Source organism: Dromiciops gliroides, chromosome 6, assembly GCF_019393635.1.
Source record: "Dromiciops gliroides isolate mDroGli1 chromosome 6, mDroGli1.pri, whole genome shotgun sequence".
Lineage (NCBI taxonomy): Eukaryota > Metazoa > Chordata > Mammalia > Microbiotheria > Microbiotheriidae > Dromiciops > Dromiciops gliroides.
The window spans coordinates 206752918-206775868 of NC_057866.1; the positions used below are offsets into that span (position 1 = coordinate 206752918).

A 22951-nucleotide genomic window follows, 5' to 3' on the forward strand; every position below is an offset into this window, starting at 1 on the left:
GGTACTTTTGTTAAGAGACTGAAAATTCTTAGGGAACCAAGGGTTTTTTTTTTATTTTAATTGAAAATGTTTATATGTCAAAATATTGCAGGAAAAAAATATTGGGTGCTTTCTTAAGAGACTGAAAAAACCATGTTTTTTTTTAAATTTTAAGTGAAAATGTTTATATTTTCTAAAGTATTAATAAAAAACTTTTGTTCACAAGATAAATAGAAGAAGCATGACAGTCTCATAATACAATGTAAAAACATTATCAAAATAATAAGCTGCATTCTGCCTGTAGTTGGAAAGATGAAATGTGATTTGTTATTATTCCAGTGTCTGTTGGATATGAATATGAATCTTGCTTGGATCTAACTCTGTGGGAAAAGAGAACTGCTATTTTGCAAGGCTATGAATTGGATGCATCCAATATGGGTGGCTGGACACTAGATAAACATCATGTGCTGGATGTTCAAAATGGTAAGATGTTTTCTATCACTAGTAAAAAAAAATCAGATTATTTTTTAAAAGATTGCAGATTCCTTTATCATACTGATGAAGGGAGAAAGTAGGTCATGTTTAGGGTTTTGGTTTTTTTTTTTTTGGAGTGTTGTTTTTCTAGTTGATTCCTCTCCAAGATTTATTTGCAAATCTTAGTGTGATCGTACTTGTTTCATTCCTTAGGGATCTGCAGTGTGTATCAGTTGAGTCTTTCTTCCATTGATAGATACCGAATGCTTTCAAAGGCTTAATAATGAGTTATTATGATAGAAAAAAAATAATCTCTTGATGGCTAACCCCGTAGTGATGAGCCTCTCCAAATTTAGCTAAGCTGGTGGTCCTAGATCCATCAGCAGATGCAAACTAAAAGCCATTCTACCTTGGTAGGCCATTTTAGACCTTGCATTCATCTGGCATAGCCTTTTGAAAACAGAAGGCCAAGACACCCTGAGATCACCTGGGACATGTTAGGGTTAAGTTAAAAAAAATCTCTAAGATCCCTTCTAAACTTGGATCTTAATCCTAAATTTCAAGGTGATAGGTTAGTGTGATAATTTTATACAGCTTTATTGACACTCGGTGTTCAGTAAAAGATCAAGCAGAGATGCTTTTCATGAATTCAGACATCAAGTCAAATGTAAGAACTAGACCATAACAAAAAATATTTACAAACTTGACAGAAAAAAAATTTGAAAAGATGAGTCAACTTTAATTCACAAGGTGAATTGATTGTGACTTTAAATTATATCCAAGAGTTGAGCTTGACAAGTAGTGACTTTTCAAAGTGATGTGTGTCTAATTGAATAAACAAAATGATTTGTAGCCATGACAAAGTGGATGAGCTATGGAAATTTGAGGAGCAGAAAGAGGCAAAAATGTAGACAGTGACAGGTGCTTGGGTGAGCACCCTGAAACATGGAAATAAATATTCTAATGCTTATTCTTCCATTCGTCCTGTCGTAACAGAGGAGTGTCGAGAACGGCCAATCTTTCAATGTAATAGCTGAATAAATCAGGTGCAGTGAGCAGTGTGCTGACTTGTCAGAATTCTTCTGACAAACATTATAGAAATAAGCTCTTTTTGCAAAATTGGAACTCCATGATTGTTGAAAATTATGTAACCAAAAGAAGAAAGAATTTAGGCGTTATTAATGTATTCTTTTTTGTATCCTCAGTAAACTGCATGTTATTATTTTACAGTCTTGGAATTTTTTCTTAAAATTTGAACATCTGGTTCATCCTTCTTGATTTTTTAATGTAAATAAGAGCATTTAAAAATAATCCCCATCGATGTAATATAATATTTTTCTCTTCTCTTATTAACTTTAAAATTACTAGAGGCAGAGAAGAAGGAACAATGTCTCAACTTCATGTGTATTTTCTTAGAGTTTGATTGTATTAACAACAAATCAGCAAAGAAACATAACTATTAGCTAAAGAACTGCTTTGAAATTTGCTTCTAGTCAATAAAACACACATAACTGGAGAGCATAAAGCAGCAAGTGGTTTGCTCAAATGATAACACACTGAGATTTGGGCATATGCACCCAACAATAATAACTGGCCATTGATAGCACACTATGACTTAAGTCATGGATCATCAGCAGAGGTCAGCAGACTGGCCCACAGGCCAAATCCAGTCCAGTGCCTGGTTTTGTACAGCCTAATAGTGGCGGTCCAGATTTGGCCCTTGGGGCACGATTTGCTGACTTCTGATTTATAGAACACAAATACAGTTAAAGAATCTAAACTTTAAAAAAGTTTCCGAATCTAGATGCAGACTGAACCATACTATTTCTGTTTTTTGTTTGTTTTTCTTTTTGGAGGTTTTTCCTTTTTGCTCTGATTCTTCTTTCACAGCATGAGTAATGCAGAAGTATGTTTAATGCGACTGTACATATATAACCTATATTGGATTGCTTGCTGTCTTGGGGAGGGAAGGGAGGGAGAAAAATTTGAAACTAGAAATCTTATAAAAACAAATGTTGAAAACTATACGTGTAACTGGAAAATAATAAAATACTGTTATTGAAAAATAAAGTTTCCAAGAATGAAAAGAACCATAAACAGAATCGTCATTGTACTTTGTCTTCACAGTTCACCAAGCCTCCGTTTTCTCATCTGTAAAATGGGAAAATAATGTTTTTGCCATCCTTCTCCAACTTATTTTGAGGAAAGCACTTTGGAAATCTAATAAATATGTGTTAGTAGTGGTGGTGGTGGTGGTGGTGGTAGTAGTAGTAATAATTTGGACTGATAATAACAACAGAAACTTCACTTTCATACCCTAATATAGAATTCAGTTTAAAGAGTAGGCTAGCCTTCCATAACACTTTTTCCTATAGCATTCATCCTATGTACATTTTTAATATCTATATACACATAGAGACTTATCACCAAATATAAACTTTTTTGGGGGGTGGGGCAATGAGAGTTAAGTGACTTGCCCAGGGTCACACAGCTAGTAAGTGTCAAGTGTCTGAGGCCAGATTTGAACTCAGGTCTTCCTGAATCCAGGGCCAGTGCTTTATACATTGCACCACCTAGCTGCCCTCAAGCATTGATTATTTTTAACAGCCTGACAAGTGTAGGTCTACATTTCAATTCCCTCTTTCATCCTTACTCCCTGTGTAACCCTGGGCAAGCTCCTTGTCATTCCTGGGCCTTCATTCCCTCATGTTTAAAATGAGGCGGCTGTGCTAGAAGGTCTCTCAGGTCTCTTCCGGCTCCAGACCTATGAGTTCATGGACTTGTTTTGCTCCATTTTCTATAAAATGGGTATGAAGGCGGTGTAGTGGATATAGAGTGTTGTATTAAAAAAAAAAAAGTCAGGAAGACCTGAGTTCAAATATGGCCTCAAACACTAGCTGTGTGACAAGTCATTTAACTTCTATTTGTCTCAGTTTCCTAGTCTTTAAAATGGAAATAATGAGGGCAGCTAGATGACACAGTGGATAGAGCACCGGCCCTGGAATCAGGAGGACCTAAGTTCAAATCCGACCTCAGACACTTAACACTTACTACTTGTATGACCTTGGGCAAGTCACTTAACCCCAATTGCCTCACCAAAAAAAAAAAAAAGAGAGAGAGAGAATAAAATGGAAATAACACTAGCACTTTCTTCCCAAAATTATTGTGCGGATTAAATGAGATAATAATTATAAAGCACTTAGCACAGTGCCCAGCATATGCTAAGCCTAAATGTTAGCTATCATTAGTAGTATTATAAACCCACAATGAAAAAAGAAGTAATCTTTTATGTCTGTATCAGTACTTATCCAAGGGTAAATATTTAACCATCTCCTAAAAAAAGTAGGTAATTGATAGAATCAGCCTTTTCCAATCAATGAGGTTCATTTCAATTATTAGCAAATTACAACTTTTGCTTTAAAATATGTTGTCATATATTTCTTAGTATTTTTAACTACCAAAAATATTTTTCACAATGTCCTGCTTTCATTTTTTATTAAATATTTCCCCATCCAAATCTAAGCTGGTGGGAGATGAGTATTACTAAAGCTATAATTTTGCAAATGATTTCTTTTAACAAAAGGAAAAAAAAATGAAATGTGTCTACTCTACAGGTATACTCTACAAGGGAAATGGGGAAAACCAGTTCATTTCTCAACAACCTCCAGTGGTCAGTAGTATCATGGGCAATGGACGAAGGCGCAGCATCTCATGCCCAAGCTGCAACGGTCAAGCTGACGGCAACAAGCTCTTGGCTCCAGCCGCTTTGGCTTGCGGGATTGACGGCAGCCTGTATGTAGGGGATTTCAACTACGTACGGCGGATATTCCCTTCTGGGAATGTAACTAGTGTTCTGGAACTGAGGTATGTATGTCTTTCCTTAATTTGGGGGTGGCTGAAATGCCACACTGTATAATGAATTCAAATAGAATACTTTTTTGACATTTAATACAAAAGAGAAACAGCTTTTAAAAAAAAAAAAAGTTGAGTCTAAGTTACTAACCTATTTATCCAGACAGAACTTCCAAGTGTTTAAATTACTCCCTAGGAATGTCAGGTCCTTTGTGGGGGTCAGGAAAAGCCCAGGCTTAAGTATATTCATTCTGTCAGGCCATTAACGTGGTTTACCAAGACTTTGTTGAATGGTCCCCTAACGGACCAATATAAAAATTCCTCATTGGCTCCATTGAGCAACTAGCACACTGGGGGGATATGGCTGAGTGTTTGTAATCACTTTAATTTCCTTCAGAACAACCTTGTGATATAGGTTGATAGATACCGTTACCCTCATTTCACAAGCGATGAAATTGAGGAGCGAAGTGTTTAAGGAAGCTGCCTTAGATCGTAGGACGCGGCAGTGAGCTAAGCAGGAACATCATTCTCAGTGGCTGCATTGCCACACTTTGGCTTAATCCACTTAATAAATACAGGAGTTACTGTCAAAACTTTTCTTTGTTAACATAAGAGCGATAACAAAATATTATAACAGTCAAAATCAATGTCTTACTTTACCAGTAAATTAATTTGTCTCACCCTATGAAATTCACTTCTAGTCTTATTTCTGTTAAATTAACAGTATTCTGTTAAAAAAAATTAAAATATTTGTGTTCTACTCATTCTTTAACTTCTTTGTTGACTTTCTCTAACTGAACTTTTTTTTTTACCTTTTCTTTATCTGCTCCTCCCAAGAAATAAAGATTTTAGACATAGGTAAGCATATTATTTAAAGGTGATTTTCTGTTTTCAGTGCCCATTTGACTTCTTAAGTATTCATTCTGAAATCAGTTCTTTTTTTTTCCAGTAGTTCATTACGAGAAAAGAGACTTAATATCAGAAAAATGATTAAACTTTTATAAAAGTAAAAATTTTACTTTTGTTTCTTCCAAATGTTAAGCGGTAAAAGTGACAGATGCTTGTTCCTGGCCATATCTTTAAAAGGAATCCTATTTGGGCCATGTTTCTGTAGCTGGTTTTTCAGTTGTTCAATCATTTTTCAGTCGTATTAGACTCTTCGTGACCCCATTTGGGATTTTCCTTCTCCAGCTCATTTAACAGATGAGGAAACTGAGATGGAATAAAGTGACTTGCCCAGGATCACACAGCTACTACATGTCTGAGGCTAGATTTGAACTCAGGAAGATGAGTCTATTTGGCTCCAGGCCTGGCACTCATCTATCTACTATAACACCTAGCTGCCCTGTGAATGGCTTAGCCACAAATAAACGAGCCCAAATCAGGAGTAGGGGGCAGAGTGTAAGTGGGGCTGGGTGACCATAAGAACCACTTAGGGCCTTTCAGGAAACTTCCCGCCCATCTTCCAACATGTTTCTTTTTTCAAACCAAACCACCAGGGCTGTGGGCTGTTGCCATTCCCAGCTTTATCTTGGATTACCTCTCTGCTGCCATCCAGTCAATATGAAGGGGGCAGTGGTGGCTTGGGAAGCAGATAACATAATAGAGTTTGGAAATGTTTCCCTCCTGGCACTGGCAGAGGGGATGGCAGCAGCCCAATGTTGTATTATTCTGTTCTGTGCGAGGAGAAGGAAGGGAGAAGTGCACTTTCCACTCAAACCTGAGATTTATTTCTATTAAGATGTCAATAAACCAATGTGCAAACCCAAATGACAGCACAATGCTTTGTTGGAAAGAAAGTTTCTAAGAGACCAAGGGATTCAGTAATTCTGCTGATAGATTCTGTTTGCTCACTTGTGGTTTTTGTTATTTGTTTGTTTTTTTCATTTGAGGCAAAACCGTTTTACCTTTTCCAACTAAACTGGCCTCTTGCTATTCCCAGAACTCGGCATTCTGCCTTGCCCTTGCCAGGCTGTCTGTCACTTTCCTGGCTCATCTGGAATCCCTAGCCTCCTTCAGGCTTCATCTTTCATACAGAGAAGGTAGATGGATTGGTGGAGAGTGTGCAAGACTTGTAGTCAAGAAGACCTAAGTTTGAAACCTACTTCAGACATTTAACTAGCTGTGCAATCGCTGGGCCTCAAGTTCCTCCTCTGTAAAATTGGACATAACTCACAGGGTTGTTGTGAGGAACAAATGAGATAATGAGTGTAAAAGCCTTCACAAACCCCATAGTAGCTAGTGCCAGAAGTTTGGTGAATTGAATTGACAGCATCGGCAACTGGTTAAAGTTTTCAAAGGAACAGGACTTGAGGAATTGATGTTTTACTGTATTGATCTGTCCAGTAGGCTGATGACCCTTTCATTGTTTTCTGAAGACAGATGCCTTTTAAATTCCAATTTTCACAAGAATACAAAGTGATTTGAAGTTTTGTTTTCCTTAAACCTTTTTTTAAATCAATGCTTCATTTGTCCCCAACGATTCTTGCAGATTAAATTTGTGTTGAAATGATTAGTATTGCAAGAGAAGTCTCTGCATAACAAGCACATTTCCAAGCTTAAGTTATTGATTCGGCTAAGGAAATATTCCTAAATACAAAGCTCAAGAAACATAAAATAATTTGGAGAGGCCTGTGGTGTTAGTCATAATGGGATTTGACTTGTAATTGATATTTTGTTAATTCCAAAAGAAGTCTGTACTTGAATTCTCAAGAAGTAATGTTTTCGGGGCAGCTAGGTAGTGTAGTGGATAGAGCACTGGCCCTAGATTCAGGAGGACCTGAGTTCAAATCTGACCTCAGACACTTGACACTTACTAGCTGTGTGACCCTGGGCAAGTCACTTAACCCCAATTGCCTCACCAAAAAAAAAAAAGAAGTAATGTTTTCCTGAACAGTAAGATATGGGGAAGAAGAACTTTTTCAGGGATTAAGGCTGGCTGGAATTGAGGCAAAAGTTCCAAACTTGTAGGCAGTCCTAAAAGCTTTTCCTACCTCCACACCTCATTCTACACTTAGCAGAAAAGACAAGGTGGTAACTGCCCCATTGAAGTTCAGGCTTTTGCCTAGAAAACACATCTCCAAACCCAGGCCTGAAGAAAGGGCTGGCCAGGAGGGGATAGAGGAGAAGACAGGTAGAGAAAGGAAATGAAGGTGGGAAAAGGGGTTTAAAATGGTGACCTTAGTTTGGGCTTTTGTGGTTTAGCTACAAAATAAAAAACACAAGACTGAAAAAGCCAGTGTCACGTCAAGGGCATTCTTCACTGGCTAATCAGATCAGTTACACAGGCAGAAAAGTACACCAAGGAGTCTACAGTTCAGGACTGCGGGTTCTCAGTTCAGAGGGCCAGGCTAGGGAGACAGACCTAGGAATCACTGATTCACGTAAAAGTCACTGAATCCTAGCCAGGATCACAGACTTAGAGCTAAAGGGAACCTCAGCATTCACTGAGAAAGCCACTGGACTGAGCACACTCTGTGGAATCCAAGGACCCAGCTTTGCTACTTATTACCTGTGTGACCTTGAGAAATCAAGCAGGACAGACTGAATAATACTTACCATGAGCCAGGCTCTGCACTGGCTGCTCAGGCTGCAAAGAGAAAGGGAGAGAGCCTGTCCTCGGGAAGCTTACAGTCCAGGAGGGGGAGACAACATCTATCTCTACACATATACAGTATATCTCTCTGTGCCTCTATAGCCAGACATGAAGATCACTGGGGAGGGGGGAGGATCTTACTGCTGAGGGCATCTGACCTTTAAAGAACACTAGGTGGTCTCACAAGCAGAGTTAACAAGGGAAGGCATTACTGGCATGGAGGACCACCACTACAGAGGCACAGAGATAAGAGGTGACCCCCACGTATGAGGCATATTAAAAAAGGCAAGTTTGGGGGCAGCTAGGTGGCGCAGTGGATAAAGCACTGGCCCTGAAGTCGGGAGTACCTGAGTTCAAATCCGGCCTCAGTCACTTAACACTTACTAGCTATGTGACCCTGGGCAAGTCACTTAACCCCAATTGCCTCACTTTAAAAAAAAAAAAAAAAGGCAAGTTTGGCTGGACTAAATGAAATAGAATAACATGTAATAAAATTGTAAAGGGAGGAAGGCTTCAGGTAGTAAGAGGATTTAAATGCAAAACACTGGAACTTACATTTGATCTTATCAATGATAGGAAGCTCCCGCCATCTACTGAGATGCTTGACCTTTTATTAGGGCCTCAGTTTCCCTCATCCATAAAATGAGAAAATTGGACTAGATCAGTGGTGTTAAACTCAGATTGAAACAGATCCCAAGCAGCCTGATTATTGATTTAGAAAACCACAAATCAGAATTATCTATGTTGAACTGTTTAATTTTTTTTTAAACATTTCTCAATTGCATCTTAATCTGGTTTCAGACAACACTTGGGAGTTTTCCTGCCCACGTGTCACAAATCTGACGCTGAACTGGATTACCCTTTAGGCCCTTGCAAATCTGTGATTCTACTTGCTCAGGGTCATATAAGTCAGTAAGTTTAGCAAAACCAGGATCAAAAGATAGACCCTCTGACCCCCAAATCCTATGACCTTTCCCCTATACCATGCTACTATAGGAGGAGATAGCATTCCCATAGGAGAGATGATGGAAAGAGAGGCAATAGGGTACAGCAGGAACCCCGAATGCTGATCCTTTCCTCTCCCATGAATTAACTATGTGACCTTGAATCTCTTTATCTCACACAACCTCAGTTTTCTCACCTGTAAGATGGAATCAGATTGGATAAGCTCCAAGGGCCCTTTCATCTCTATTAACCTAAGAAGTTTCAGGAGAGTAAATTGGAGAATATTTCCTTCTTCAATGGGTAGAGAAGAGGAAGACAGTCAAGAAAGAGGGGGTGGTGATAGCATCAGATGTTGTAGAGAGGTCAAGGAACCTAGAGCTAAAGGGAAAAAACAACACTAGAGGTCATGGGGGACTCTTGAGAGAAGAGTTCCTGTTGAGTGGTAAGAATGGAATCCAGATGGCAAATGGTCAGAGAATGATGGGGAGGAAGTGGAGGCAACAGTTAAGAATTACTCTTTTCTGGGGGCAGCTAGGTGGCGCAGTGGATAGAGCACCGGCCCTGGATTCAGGAGGACCCGAGTTCAAATCTGGCCTCAGACACTTGACACTTACTAGCTGTATGACCTTGGGCAAGTCACTTAACCCTCATTGCCCCACCCCACCAAAAAAGATAAAACTATGAATTAAAATTACTCTTTTCTAACAGGGAAGATGATAAGATGGGAGGATGACTTCAGTGGGTAGCAAAGTTGAGAAAGGGATGGTGGTGGTTCTGGTTTTAGATTGAAACCACAGTGGAGACAAATTGATAGACAGAAGGGACGGTGGAGGGGGGGGGGGGCGCAGAATAAAGGTTTACAAAAAGGAATAATGAAAATCAACAGGAGGCTGGAAGGGAGGGAATCAAGGAAGTGAATACCCTGGGTAAGGAGGATCATTTTATTTTCTGAAACAGGAGGATTAGTATCAACCAGGAGAAATACTGATGTGTCAGAGATGGAAGTGGGGGGGGGGGGTTCAGATCAAACTTGATCCCAGCAAAGCAACACTATATTTAAGGGGCTCAAAGAGAGTGGGAAAAGTGCTGAAATAGTTTGGGAATTCCATAAGGACTTGATAAGAGGTGAATAAAAGAACTGTGGGTAGCACTGAGGACCTAAATGAGATTAGATAACGTATATTTGCACTGGAACCAACTGATTGAGGGTTCTACACAAAGTGAGCAGTTAATCAATGCCATTTCATTCACTCTTTTATTCACTGATGACTTTATCCAGTACTACTGGACAGCCCAGAAATAGGTGAAGGCAGATGGCAGGGGTTACCTATAATTGGAGATTAGTAGAACTAAAGTAACACTGTGAGGCAATGGAAAGACCATTTGTTTTGGACTCTCAACATCATAGGTTTCTAAATGAAAGGTACCTCAGGGTTGTGATCTGGAAACTAAGGCCCCAAGTGGTTGAGTAGCTTGCCTATGGTGGCCTAGCTAGCAGGTGTCAAACCTGGGGCTTCCTGACTCCAAGTCTAGCACTCTATCCACTGCACTCCCACTTCCTCAAAAGACCTGGGTTCACATCTCCCCCCAACCTGTGTCACTGTCTGCAGGAGCTTAATTAACCACTATATGAGTCACTTTACCTTTCTTGGCCTCAATCACCCATCTATAAGATGAGATATCTTAGCTCTAAGTCCATCCATTGATCGCAGGACAGAAGGTTAAGAGGGTGAGGGGATGGATGGATAAGGCTAGCAGAACTGTGAAGTGACAGACTCTGGGGGTCTGGATTGATTAGGGAAGTCCAAGAAGGTGAAACAGGGATGATGAACAGCAGACAGAACCCACAATTCCACTGGGGGAAGAATGGCAGATAGATTGCTACAAGCAAACATGACCTAAGTAGACCATGCTACCTAAAATATCTCAGGCCAAAAAATGTCCCCCTGGCATTTTGACTGCAGCTCCCTGTGGATTTAGAAAAGTCAGCTCATTCTTATGTCCTGTCACTGCTGCCTGAAATGTCCACCCAAACCTAACCTTGCTGAATTCATACTACTCCCAAAGGAGTTGTGCTGTCACTGTGGCCTTGTTTCATCAGCATCTGAACCAGAAGAGACCTAGAGCCCATCCCGCCCAAGCCCTTCATATTACAGATGATGAACCTGGGCCCCAGAGGTTCGATGACTTGGCAACATAAAACATATGCATCAGAAGTGGGGTCTGAACCCAGATCCTCTGATTCCCAAGCCAATGCACTTTCCATTGAACCACGTTGGCTTCTCTTGGGTTGGGTGTGGGAATAGTCACACTGACTATACGTACCACACACTGTAACAAGGCTGGAGAATTGTAAACATCTACCATATGTGATAAGAGTTTTCACATTCTACAAACATAGACATGTATGTGTATGTGTGCCTGTGAACCTGTCACCTTCTATCATTCACTGGTTTGTACTCACTGACTCACTCAACAAACTTCATTGGTTTTTTACTAATTTGCTCATCCAACAAACATTAAGCCATGGGGAAGCAAACCAACAATCTTTGCCCTCAGTGAGTTTACAGTCTACTGGGGAAATACAGAATAGGTAGGTGTGTCCATACATGTAGATACATATATTTATAAGACACAGAGTAATTTCGGGGTGGGAGAGCACTAGGAAATGAGGAGAAGAGCACGGTTCATTGAGGAAGCTGGCATTTGAGCTTTGAAGGAAGGGAGGTGTTCTTTGAGGCAGGAGGGAAGGGGCAGTACGTGCCAAGCGCAGTGAGCATTTGCTACACGGGCACAGAAATGGGAGATGGCGCGGTAGGAAACAGTAAGAAGACCAATTTAGCCCAACTGTAGAGTGTGTGAGGAAGAGCAATGGGCAGCAAACCTAGAAAGGCAGTGTAGAGACACATTGTGAAGAGCCCTAAAAGCCAAACAGAGGAGAACGTACACACACATGATGGGGAGCCACTGGAAATTCTTGAGCAGACAAGAGATGTGGACTGACCCATGTTTCAGGAATATTAACCTGGCGTCTAGGCTGGAGGACTGAATGCAAAGCAGGGAGAATGGTTAAGAAGCTATTGTGAGGGGCAGCTAGGTGGCGCAGTGGATAGAGCACCGGCCCTGGAGTCAGGAGGACCTGAGTTCAAATCCGGCCTCAGACACTTAACACTTACTAGCTGTGTGACCCTGGGCAAGTCACTTAACCCCAATTGCCTCACTAAAAAAAAAAAAAAAAAAAAAAAAAGAAGCTATTGTGAGGGGGCAGCTAGGTGGCACAGTGGATAAAGCACTGGTCCTGGATTCAGGAGAACCTGAGTTCAAATCTGGCCTCAGACACTTGACACGTACTAGCTGTGTGACCCTGGGCAAGTCACTTAGCCCTCACTGACCTGTCAAAAAAGAAAAAAGAAAAAGAGACTATGAACAGAAGCAAACAAAACCAAAGTAGGAATGAAAGACTTGTAGAAAAAGGAAGGGGTGGAGGTCACAGTAAAAATAAGGAACAGGTTTAGGAGTTAATCAGGAGAGACTGAATGATAGGTTATGTTGAAGAAGGGAATTTCAGTGCTTTGCATCATGGAGGTAGGACAGTCATGAATGATGTTCAGATCAAGGGTTGAGTAGTTGGTCAATAAACATTTCTTAAGTGCCTGCCATGTGCCAGACACTGTGTTAAGTTACAAAGAAAGGCAAAAGACAGTTAGTCCCTGCGTTCAAGAAGCTCAAAGTCTATATCAGGGGAGACAACATGCACACACCTATGTACAAACAAGATGTGTACCAGATAAATTAAACTATCATCCGGAGAGAGAGGCACTAGCATTAAGGGGAATTGGGAAAGGCTTCTTAGAGAAGGTAGAATTTTAACTGGGACTTGAAGAAAGGCAGGGAAGCAACAGGGAAGAGAGGAGGAAGAGCATTCCTGACAGCCAGGGAGAAAGCCTGCAGTTGGGAGATGGAATGCCTTGTGGGAGGAACAGCAAGGAGTCCAGTGTCACTGGAATGAAGAAATTGTGGAGGTGAGTAATTTGTAAGAAGGCTGGAAAGGGATGGGGGACCGGTTTAGGAAGGACTCTGAATGCCAAAACAGAGGGTTTTATATTTGCTCCTGGAGGTGACAGGGATCCACTGGGAAGGCATTGGGGTAAGAAATGACACAGTCAAGCCTTCCTCTGAGAAGATCACTTTGACAGCTGAGTGGAGAGAGACTTGTGGCAGGAAGATCGACCAGTAGGCAGGCCAGGCATGAGGCAAAGAGGGCCTATACCACCAGGGTGGTACAGGGAGGGAGGGCCGTCTACTAGAGATGTTATGAAAGTTAATCAAGTGGATCTGGTAACAGATTGCTTATGGAGAGAGAGAGAGAGAGAGAGAGAGAGAGAGAGAGAGAGAGAGAGAGAGAGAGAGAGAGAGAGAGAGAGGAATTGAGGATGCAAGCCCAGGTGACTGGGAGGATCATGGTGTTCTCAATCATGGAAAGTTAAGAAGAGAGAAAAGATGAGGTCAAAGATAATGAGTTCAGAGGCAGCTAGGTGGCACAGTGGACAAAGCACCGGCCCTGGATTCAGGAGGACCTGAGTTCAAATCCAGCCTCAGACACTTGACACTTACTAGCTGGGTGACCCTGGGCAAGTCACTTAACCCCCATTGCCCCCCCCAAAAAAAAGATAACGAGTTCAGTTGGGGACGTGTTGCGTTGAATGTGTCTATGGGATTTCCAGTATGAGATGTCCAACTGGCAGCTGAAGATGTGAGAATGCAGGGCCACAGCAGAGAGATTAGGGTTGGAAAAGTAGATTTGAGAGTCATCAGCATAGAGAGGATAACTGAAACCATGGAAACTGATGAGAGAGAAGAGGACCCAGAAGAGAACCCTGGGGGACCTTCACCATTAGGGGTCATGACCTGGATGAAGATATAGCTAAAAAAGACTAAGAAGCCTTCAGAGAAGCAGGAGAGAGTCATGTCATGAAAACCCTGGGAGAAGAGAGTGTCAAGAAGAAGGGTACCTGGCAGAGAGATCATGAAGGATGAAGATTGAAAAAAGGCATGAGATATGGCAATTCAAAGATTAGTAACTCTGGAGAAAGGATTTTCAGCTAAGTGAGATCAGAAGCCAGACCGTAAGGAGTTAAGGAGAGAGGGAAAAGGAAGTAAAGGCATGGATTATAAATGGCCTTCTCAAGGACTTGACCCACAAAAGGAAGGAGAGAGATAGGATAAAAAGAAAGGATAGTTGGATCAGGTGAAGGTTTTCTGAGGATAGAAGAGACACAGGTATGTTTGCAGGGAGCAGGGAAGCAGCAGGTAGACAGGGGGAGATTGAGGATAAAAGTGTGATAGTTGAAGTGATAGTCAAAGGAATATACTAAAGATGAGATGGAATTGGAAGTTTTTAAAAGTTTTTTTTTTCTGACATCAAGACTAAATTTTCTTTTTGCAACCTCTCCTCTTTGCCCTTGGTTCTTTCATCAGGGTCCTGGGATGGTAGAAGGGGCAATCTACTGGAAAATATGGGATGGAATGGGATCACTTCTGCATTTAGGGGAGTTTGTCTTGACAAGAAGGGTCACCTCTCCTTGAGAGACAGGCTGAAGGTGGAGATTTGTGGTAGAGGGCATCTGGGAGATAGGAAATGAAGAGAAGGAATAAAAAACTTTAGGAAAGCCACTGTGTTAGGTGGGATGATATTACCCTATATGTGTCTGACTGAAGTGGAGTGAAGAGGAAGCATGTGAGAGTTGAAGAAGATTGATGAATTCTGAGATTAGAGTGTTTTCGAGGACACTGATTTATAGACTGAAGTTCTACATAGGAGAGTAGGAGGGATGGAAAAGACAGCTGTGAAACAGTTACTGAATACCTTGAGAAAGTTTGTTAACAAAAGAGCAAAGGGTAAAAATGGATAGAGACTAAGGAGGGGATAAGATTATGGGAAACATGGATGGGAATATGGGGAGGAAGAGAAGAGGAGAAAGGATTTTGTTGATGATAGGTATGAGGGAATAAGAGATTGGCAAACCTGCCAAAGGATAAGGAAAAGAAAAGACATTCATATAAATATGGGGGGGGGGCAGCTAGGTGGTGCAGTGGATAAAGCACTGGCCTTGGATTCAGGAGTATCTGAGTTCAAATCCAGCCTCAGACACTTGACAGTTACTAGCTGTGTGACCCTGGGCCAGCCACTTAACCCTCATTGCCCCTCCAAAAACAACAACAACAACAACAACAATATGGGATTAAATGCCATTTGATAGGACTACCCACCCTCTTGGGGCCCATGAGCACGGACTCAGCATGTACTCTGATTCTCAGAGCTCCAGGCTCTCTTACAGTCCTGAGCTCCAGTGGAGAAGGAAGAATGAGAATGAGGTAGGGATTAGGTCCACAGGGCTTGGCAGATCCACATCTTTCCCAGAACCTCCTCCCAAGATGTCAGGGGCCACCCTGACACAAGAAGCAAGGCTCCCCCTCTTTTTATACACACACACACACACACACACACAGTATCCTAGGTAAACTGAGACTTGAGATTCATGATAGCTTCATGATAAACCCTTTATGGGTCTCTCTGTTCATCTTCAGTTTCTTCATCTATAAAATGAGGTGTTTGTATAGGATGTCCTCTCCAGCCCCTTGGAGTTCGGGGCCCAAGATCTTGGAATTCTTTCCATGGCAGAACCTGTACAGTTCTTTGGTTTCCGATTTTCCCAGTCTTCTTGAGACCGCCCAGAAAAACTCACTATCCTTTGGTTCCCAACACATAAAGGCCATGTTAGCATGACAGTATTCTTACCTCGGTTTTCATGTGGGAAAGGTTTGGGCTGAAGAACTCGTTTCATTGTATAAGGTGGAGGCTTTGCTTCGGGGAGCTAAGTCTCTGTGAAGCATCTTTATAGTGGTTACTCTTGAGCAGAGGACAGCAGCCAGCATCTGTCCATCCACATTAACACTTCAGCGCCTCTTCAGTTTCATCCATGTGGGTAGCCCCTCCACAGACACAGACCACAGTCCATCTGCATCATTCTCGCCCATTTTCTTCCATCATTTCACCAATAAGCAGGGGTTCTTACTGTGTGTGTGTGTGTGTGTGTGTGTGTGATGTTCCCATACCTTTGGCAGCCTAGAGAAGCCTAGGGGCCCCGTCTCAGAATCATTTTTAAGAGCACAAAATTACAAAGGAAACCAATTATAATGAAATGAAAGTATAATTTTTCCCATCCAGCTTAAAAGACCCCCTGAAATCTATCCACGGACTCTTGGGTTAAGAACTGCCATAGAGGGCCACCCAGTGTGCTGAGGCCTGTCTTTTCTTCTTCACATCATTAAGATACTAATGGAGCAAATGAGCTTACCACCATAGATGCATAAAGCAGAGAATATCGATCCAGACCTGGGGGGTGGGGTCCTCCAAGGCCATTTGGTCCAATCCCTGACTTTACAGATAAGGAAACTGAGGCCCAAAGAGGTACTGCAGTAGAAAGGTACTAAGAAGTGCATGGCTTTCTCCACTGACCTATATACTTCCTCAGTTATCCCTCGCTTTTATCATGTGACTAGTCCATCCTGTTGTTGGTGTTCACACATTTCTTTGATGATATTATTTATTCCACTTCTCCATCTGTGCACATAATACTCTATATTTGGCCTTCCTGGATAGAAGAGGTATAAATAAAACCTGGGCTTTAATTTGAAAGGCATATGTATGGAGTCTTATAAGGCCACTCATGTCCTATGAGGAAAATTTGTAGGGTTTGTATGAAATTTCTGTTTGGGGGGGGTCTGAATGAAATGGGAAGGAAGGAAGGAAGGAAGGAAGGAAGGAAGGAAGGAAGGAAGGAAGGAAGGAAGGAAGGAAGGAAGGAAGGAAGGAAGGAAGGACCATTTATTAAGCAGTTAGTGAATGCCAGACACTCTGGAAGGCCCTAGAGATAAAAAGAAAAAAACAAACGCAAGTTCCTGACTTCATGGAGCTCACATTCTGTTAGACGAATGTGACCCATACAGGGAGTAGTATCTCAGGAGTGATGGTTTAGACAGGGAAGTCATGGGAATGGTGATAGGAACCCTAGTACAGATGATGACCACATTCTTTCTAGGATGTGATGCAAAGGAATATAGGTCCTATTATAAGGCATTACCATAATAAACTATGAAGCATCCTCAGAAACTCTTGCTAAGGAGAAACTGCTGCTCTGCGTGAGTGAGACGCCTACATGGGTCAATTAGCCTTGCACTCATGACAGGCATGGATGGTCTGCTGCTTAGGGACGATGCCACTAGCAGAACTAAGGAGAGAAGTCCCAAATGAGACCTGTTCTCACAAGGAGGAGGCCCCTGAAAGGGGTGAATGATTCAGCACCACTACTATAAGATCAACCAACATGCATTTAGGGAGCAAGTGCTGGGCATACAGATACAATGAATGCCACACTCCCTCCCCACAGGGAACCACCTATAGGGAATGTCTTACCGATCACGTCAATAGCATCTTCGTATTAATGATTTGAGGCAAGAATGCTTTGGCCGCAGCAGAAGGGGGATGGATGGGCAGAGCCAGGGTCCCTTCCCCAAGGTAGACACATGTTCTCTGTTCCCTTATTACAACTTTTAAAAAAATCAGTCTCAGTTGAATTTGAAAGTGCCAACCTGTATTAACAGGGGGAGTATCCTCACCCAGGACTCCCTATACTACTGAAATCCTTTTCTACTTTGAGTTGTCCTTTAAGGTTTACAAAGTACTTTCCAGTATTCTTTCATTTGTTCCTCCCAGCATCCCTAGGAGGTGGTTACAATAGCTATCATTATCTCCTCTTTGCAGATGGAGGAAACTGAGTCTCAGGTTATGTGACTTTCCCTTGATCATACAGCTATTAAGTATGGGAGACTGGTCCCCCTCCTCCAACTTCAAACCTAGCACCCTTCCCTTCACATCACCTCATCTCAGGGCATGTCCTCCATTCAGGGCTATCAGGAAGACACGTTTCTTTTTTTATTTTATTTTTTTTTAGTGAGGCAATGGGGGTTAAGTGACTTGCCCAGGGTCACACAGCTAGTAACTGTTCAGTGTCTGAGGCCGGATTTGAACTCAGGTCCTCCTGACTCCAGGGCCGGTGCTCTATCCACTGCGCCACCTAGCTGCCCCCCAAGAAGACACATTTCTGCCTTCAGAAACCCTGCAGTCCACACAAGGGGAAGAAATAGAAATAGATACATTTTAATATCAGTGACAGGAAGAGACATAATATATTCAGAACCAGTTGTAACTCTGCAGAGTAAGAAAGATGCACAGGTCCTCTAAACTGACGAGATGGGAAAAGCCAGACAGACTAACCTGCCCCCAATGTGATTAAGTTGCAATCCTTACACATATTCTCTAGCCCTAAAAGGCCAGTTCTGTTCATATCAGATTGTAGAAAAATCCATGTTAAACTGTTTTGAAATGTCTTAGTAATATATTAAAGTGGCTTCTCAGTTCATTATAGATGAAGAAACTGTCTTGTTAGCAAGCATAATGTCTAGGTGCATTTGAATTTTTCTGAATAGGAAAACACTGTAACAGCACAATGTTTGGTTCATCATGTGGTGTCACCTAGTCATTTGAACAGTTATAGGTTCATAGATCCACAGGCCATGTAATCCAACTCTACCCATCTGACAGATAAAGAAACTGAGGCCCAGGGAAGTTAAATGATTTGCCCAAGGTCGCACAGGCAGTAAGTAGGAGAAACAGAATTTGAACCCAAAAGCTTCTGACTCCAGAACAACAGTTCTTCCCACTCGTCACCAAATACTTGCAGTTTCTGTGCCTCCCTCGGATCCTTTTGCCTGCCTACCTGCCTGCCCCCTCCCTCTCCCCACCCCTCCGTGTGTCTGTCTGTCTCTGTCTCTGTCTCTATCTCCCCCCTTCCCACCCTCCCTTCCTCCCTCCTTTCTCCTCTCCACCCCCCCCCATACCTGTCCAGCCCTCTTTCTAGTAATCCTTTTACCACATAAGCATTCAGAACTGCCCTTCTCTGGTCTTCTCGGCATTGTAAACATCTTCAAGTTTGGAAAGAAGAGAGTGGGAATCACAGAAAGGCGGCCAGCTCTCTCCACTGATTTAGTACATATCGTTATATGCTGCAACCGTAACTTCCACACCTCTCCTGAAGCTGCAGAGCTCTGGTCTCCAAAGTCCTGGTAGAACCTCCCTGGAATTTTTCATTTCCTCCTGTCCTTCCCTCTGCCCACAGCCAGTTGAAGTCACTTTGGGGCTAAAATAACTGGAAATGACAGACGTTGTTGCTTTTAAGTAGAAGCAACATCACAGGAAATATTAGCTTCCCTTTAAAAAATGATGAGAACCTACTATACCATAATAATTATTACATCAAATCAAATGGCTAGCATAAAATGAGATAATATGTGCAAAGCACTTTGCAAACCTTAAAGTGCTATGTAAATGTTATTATCACACAGCTAATTTTCTATTACATGTTTTAGATATTAACATAAATACAGGATAAAATTCCAACTTTCATGTGTACTGTGAAACAACAAATTCAATAAAATATGAATTAGCATATAAAGGATACATACAGTTGATTTTTTAAAATGGGATCTTAAATTACATTAACCCTTTCATCAAACAGAAATCTGAAGCATGGGGTGCTTTGTATTTGTAAAGAACATCTATCTAAAGAGATATACCCCATCTCTGTGTCATAATCTGTTTCTACCTTGTTCACATTAGCCTCTGCAAGCAGCAGTACATCCAATGTGTTACATTAGCACTGTTTTATATTTACAAAACGTGAGGAACTACATTATGTGAACAGATGTTTGTATCTTGCCGAGATTCTCAGATCGACTTTAGAGTTCACTTGGCAAACATCAGAAATGAAACAGCCTGATCCGGCATTCAGGCTCTGGGCATTAGGCAGGCAGCTGAAATTGCCTCCTGCTCTTCAATGACCTCATTTCAGCTCTTAACACTATAAATCAGGTCAAAAATTGTAACTGCAGCGGGTTCTGTTTCTGGATGATGATATAGCAGCCGAGGAGGGCATGATGCTACATTGTTTCTCCTGTCATAGGAGAGAAGGGGGTAATTCCCCGTGACGAGGCACCGCAGCAGCGGTAGCCTGTTAATGCCTTTCTAGAGAGAGTTTATAAAGGTATACGGATGCTGGCAGTACAGCTAGAGGGTCATTCTGTGCTCAGCTGCAAAAACTCTTTGTCTTACGTGTCATTGATATAAGGGGGGGTGGGTGATTACACAAAAGATGCATGTTACTGAACTGTTAAATGGATCACAGAATGATGGGATTTCGAGTTGAAAGGGACATTACAGATCATTCAGTCCAGCCCCCATCATTTTATGAATAAGGAAAGAGAGGACCAGAGAAGGGCCTTTAACGAAAGGAGTAAGACCGATACAGTTTCTAGATTATTTTGAAAGCTGCCACTCTTTCCAATTTTTGCTAGTTCCTAGCCAGCCTTCTAGAATCTAATTTTTTAAAGTGATTCTCTGTCTTCAGAACGGGTAGGCACTCATCACGTTTAAATGTGTGATCTCCTTTTGCAGCAGCAACCCAGCTCACAGATACTACCTTGCAACGGATCCAGTAACAGGAGATTTGTATGTTTCCGACACGAACACCCGCAGAATCTATCGCCCAAAGTCCCTCACTGGTGCAAAAGACCTCACTAAAAATGCTGAAGTAGTGGCTGGGACAGGAGAGCAGTGCCTCCCATTTGATGAAGCAAGATGTGGTGACGGAGGAAAGGCTGTGGAGGCCACACTCATGAGTCCGAAAGGTAGAGACAACATTCTATTGGAGGACATTTTTTTTTAATATGGAAAAGGGAAGGAAATTCAGTTATTGCTTGATTGTCTTAAATGCTGAGTCTGACCTTTTGCCCAAAGCTGTGTTGAGAGAAAGCAGTTTCCAAATCTAGTGTTTTTAATAGCCATTTAGCATGAAACTGATAGAAGCCTAAATTGATTTTACAGTAAATATTGGGTTCTTGGTCTCTTTGATTTCGTGCCATTTTTTCCCAGCTATCCAAAGAATAAAGCAAATACTCTGTTATTCAGGACAAATCCTGTTATAGGGAACTTCAAGAGGGTATTCAAATTCCCTTGTAACTGATGAATTCTGGTCCTACTTAAAAATCTCCCCAAAGCAGCCCTATTAGCACTCATCTAGTCATGAACTGTTCAACTTTTTCTTTGTGTATCATGAGGAAAACGTTTGGCATGTGGGATTTCTGGAGGTGACAGAGGCTAACAGCCTGCAGTATAAACTTTCTATCAATCATACTAGACATGATTTGCTCTTTGCCATTTAATATGGTATTTCATTATAGGAAGTGACTATTGTATGGACAAGGACGGGGAGGGGGGGGGAGAAGTGTTTGTTGTAGTGAATTATTCATAGTAGCAGATTTTTTCATCAAAAGGTCAACAAAGCACTAGCTGAAGCTTGACTATTTTTGTTAGAACGAATGTTACGAAAAAAGTTCACTGTAGCAGAATTTAACCTATTTCTACAATTTCTAGGCATGTAAGAATTTTGATGTTACTATTTTGTGGTGACATCACTTAGAACGTACTGATAATCCTTACCTGTAGTACATATAGGACTGATCTCAGAGTCAAGATGTGGGTTCAAATCCCAACCCCTGACAAATAACATACTAGATATGTGACCCTGGTCAAGTCATTTTCCCACCATTCTAGGCAACCTACCGGTTCAGAGGTTCTTAACCTGAGGCCTGTAAACTTGATTTTTAGGCTTTTCCCCATTTATATGCATACTTTTCAGTACTTTTCAGTCCCTCTGAGATCCTATGCATTTAACAACCTAATTTTGAAAGGAGGACCACAGGTCGTGCCCAGACTGGCAAAGGAGTCCATGACACAGAAAAAGCTTGAGAATCACTGCTCTAAATTAGAAATTATAGAACACTGGACAAATATGCATAGGAAGAAGACATTTCCTCACAAAGGGTTCCTTCCCCCTGATGAAATCATAGATCCAGTCGAAAAAGAGATAAGGCCTGAGCTGCTAATTTACAGCTTGCTGGAGGTAGCTCAGATATTTCTTTGTCTCTCTGTAGTACATTCTGCATTATTTGTGATGCAAATAATAAGGAATTCTTCTAAATATGTTTGAATTCCACAAACATACTTGCTAATTTTATACAATTCATCCCCAGTTAGATACTAAATAATCACTATGTGATTATTATGTGATCTAAGGTAATTTTTTTTTTTAAATCCCGTAACATTTTACTTCTCTTGGATACAGGGATGGCCATTGATAAGAATGGATTAATCTACTTTGTTGATGGAACCATGATCAGAAAAGTAGACCAAAACGGAATAATATCAACTCTCCTGGGCTCTAATGATCTGACTTCAGCCAGGCCTTTAACATGCGATACCAGCATGCACATCAGCCAGGTAATTTAAAAATGAAATTAAATGGTAATGTTTTGTCTTCCATATAGCTTGTTTTACTAAATAAATAGCCTCCAACAACTCATATCCATTCCGTTTGTTGCATGTGGCCGTCTGCAGGACAAACTTCTTCTAAGAGATTGTATCTAACTGTTCTTAGGAGATGGTTTTAAAAGAACACACTTCCCTCTTTTACAGTCATGCTCACGATAAACTCAGCGTAGCCCAGAACTGCAATATTAGTAAGTAATGATAGAGCATTTGTAATAAAATTCCAGTGGAGTAGCAGCCTGAAGATATTCTTAAAAATGAACCCAAACTACTTAAGTCTCTTAATCTCTTATGGTGAATGACTTAGGTTCTCAAGAAGTATGGAAAACCCTCTAGTATTAGTCCCACCGGACTTTTACTTAGAATTGGGAGCTCTACTGTTGGCCTGATTGAAAACACAATAGAACACTAATGTATTCATAACCTCCAAAGTACTGGGATTTAGTGCTTATTAACTGCTATCAGGATGTAAACCAGGAATATATGTGCTCATATCCCACCATTATCCACTGACTCACTACATACAGGCTAATTTGCTGTTTGTGTATAGCTCTAATACATCTTTCTATGAGGTGTATTTTTAAGTAAAATGTTATTTCCTC

General features: G+C 41.3%; 1 protein-coding gene across 7 annotated transcripts in view; it reads left to right on the forward strand.

Moving 5' to 3' along the window:
* TENM3 (teneurin transmembrane protein 3) overlaps nt 1-22951 on the forward strand; it is a 1675137-nt gene that overhangs the window by 1581956 nt on the left and 70230 nt on the right. For all 7 annotated transcript variants that reach the window (XM_043970124.1, XM_043970125.1, XM_043970126.1 and 4 more), the window contains 5 exons: nt 319-462; nt 4068-4317; nt 5143-5163; nt 20418-20650; nt 22147-22301. In XM_043970124.1, the coding sequence (XP_043826059.1) occupies nt 319-462; nt 4068-4317; nt 5143-5163; nt 20418-20650; nt 22147-22301 (803 nt within the window). The remainder of the gene's footprint in view (nt 1-318; nt 463-4067; nt 4318-5142; nt 5164-20417; nt 20651-22146; nt 22302-22951) is intronic.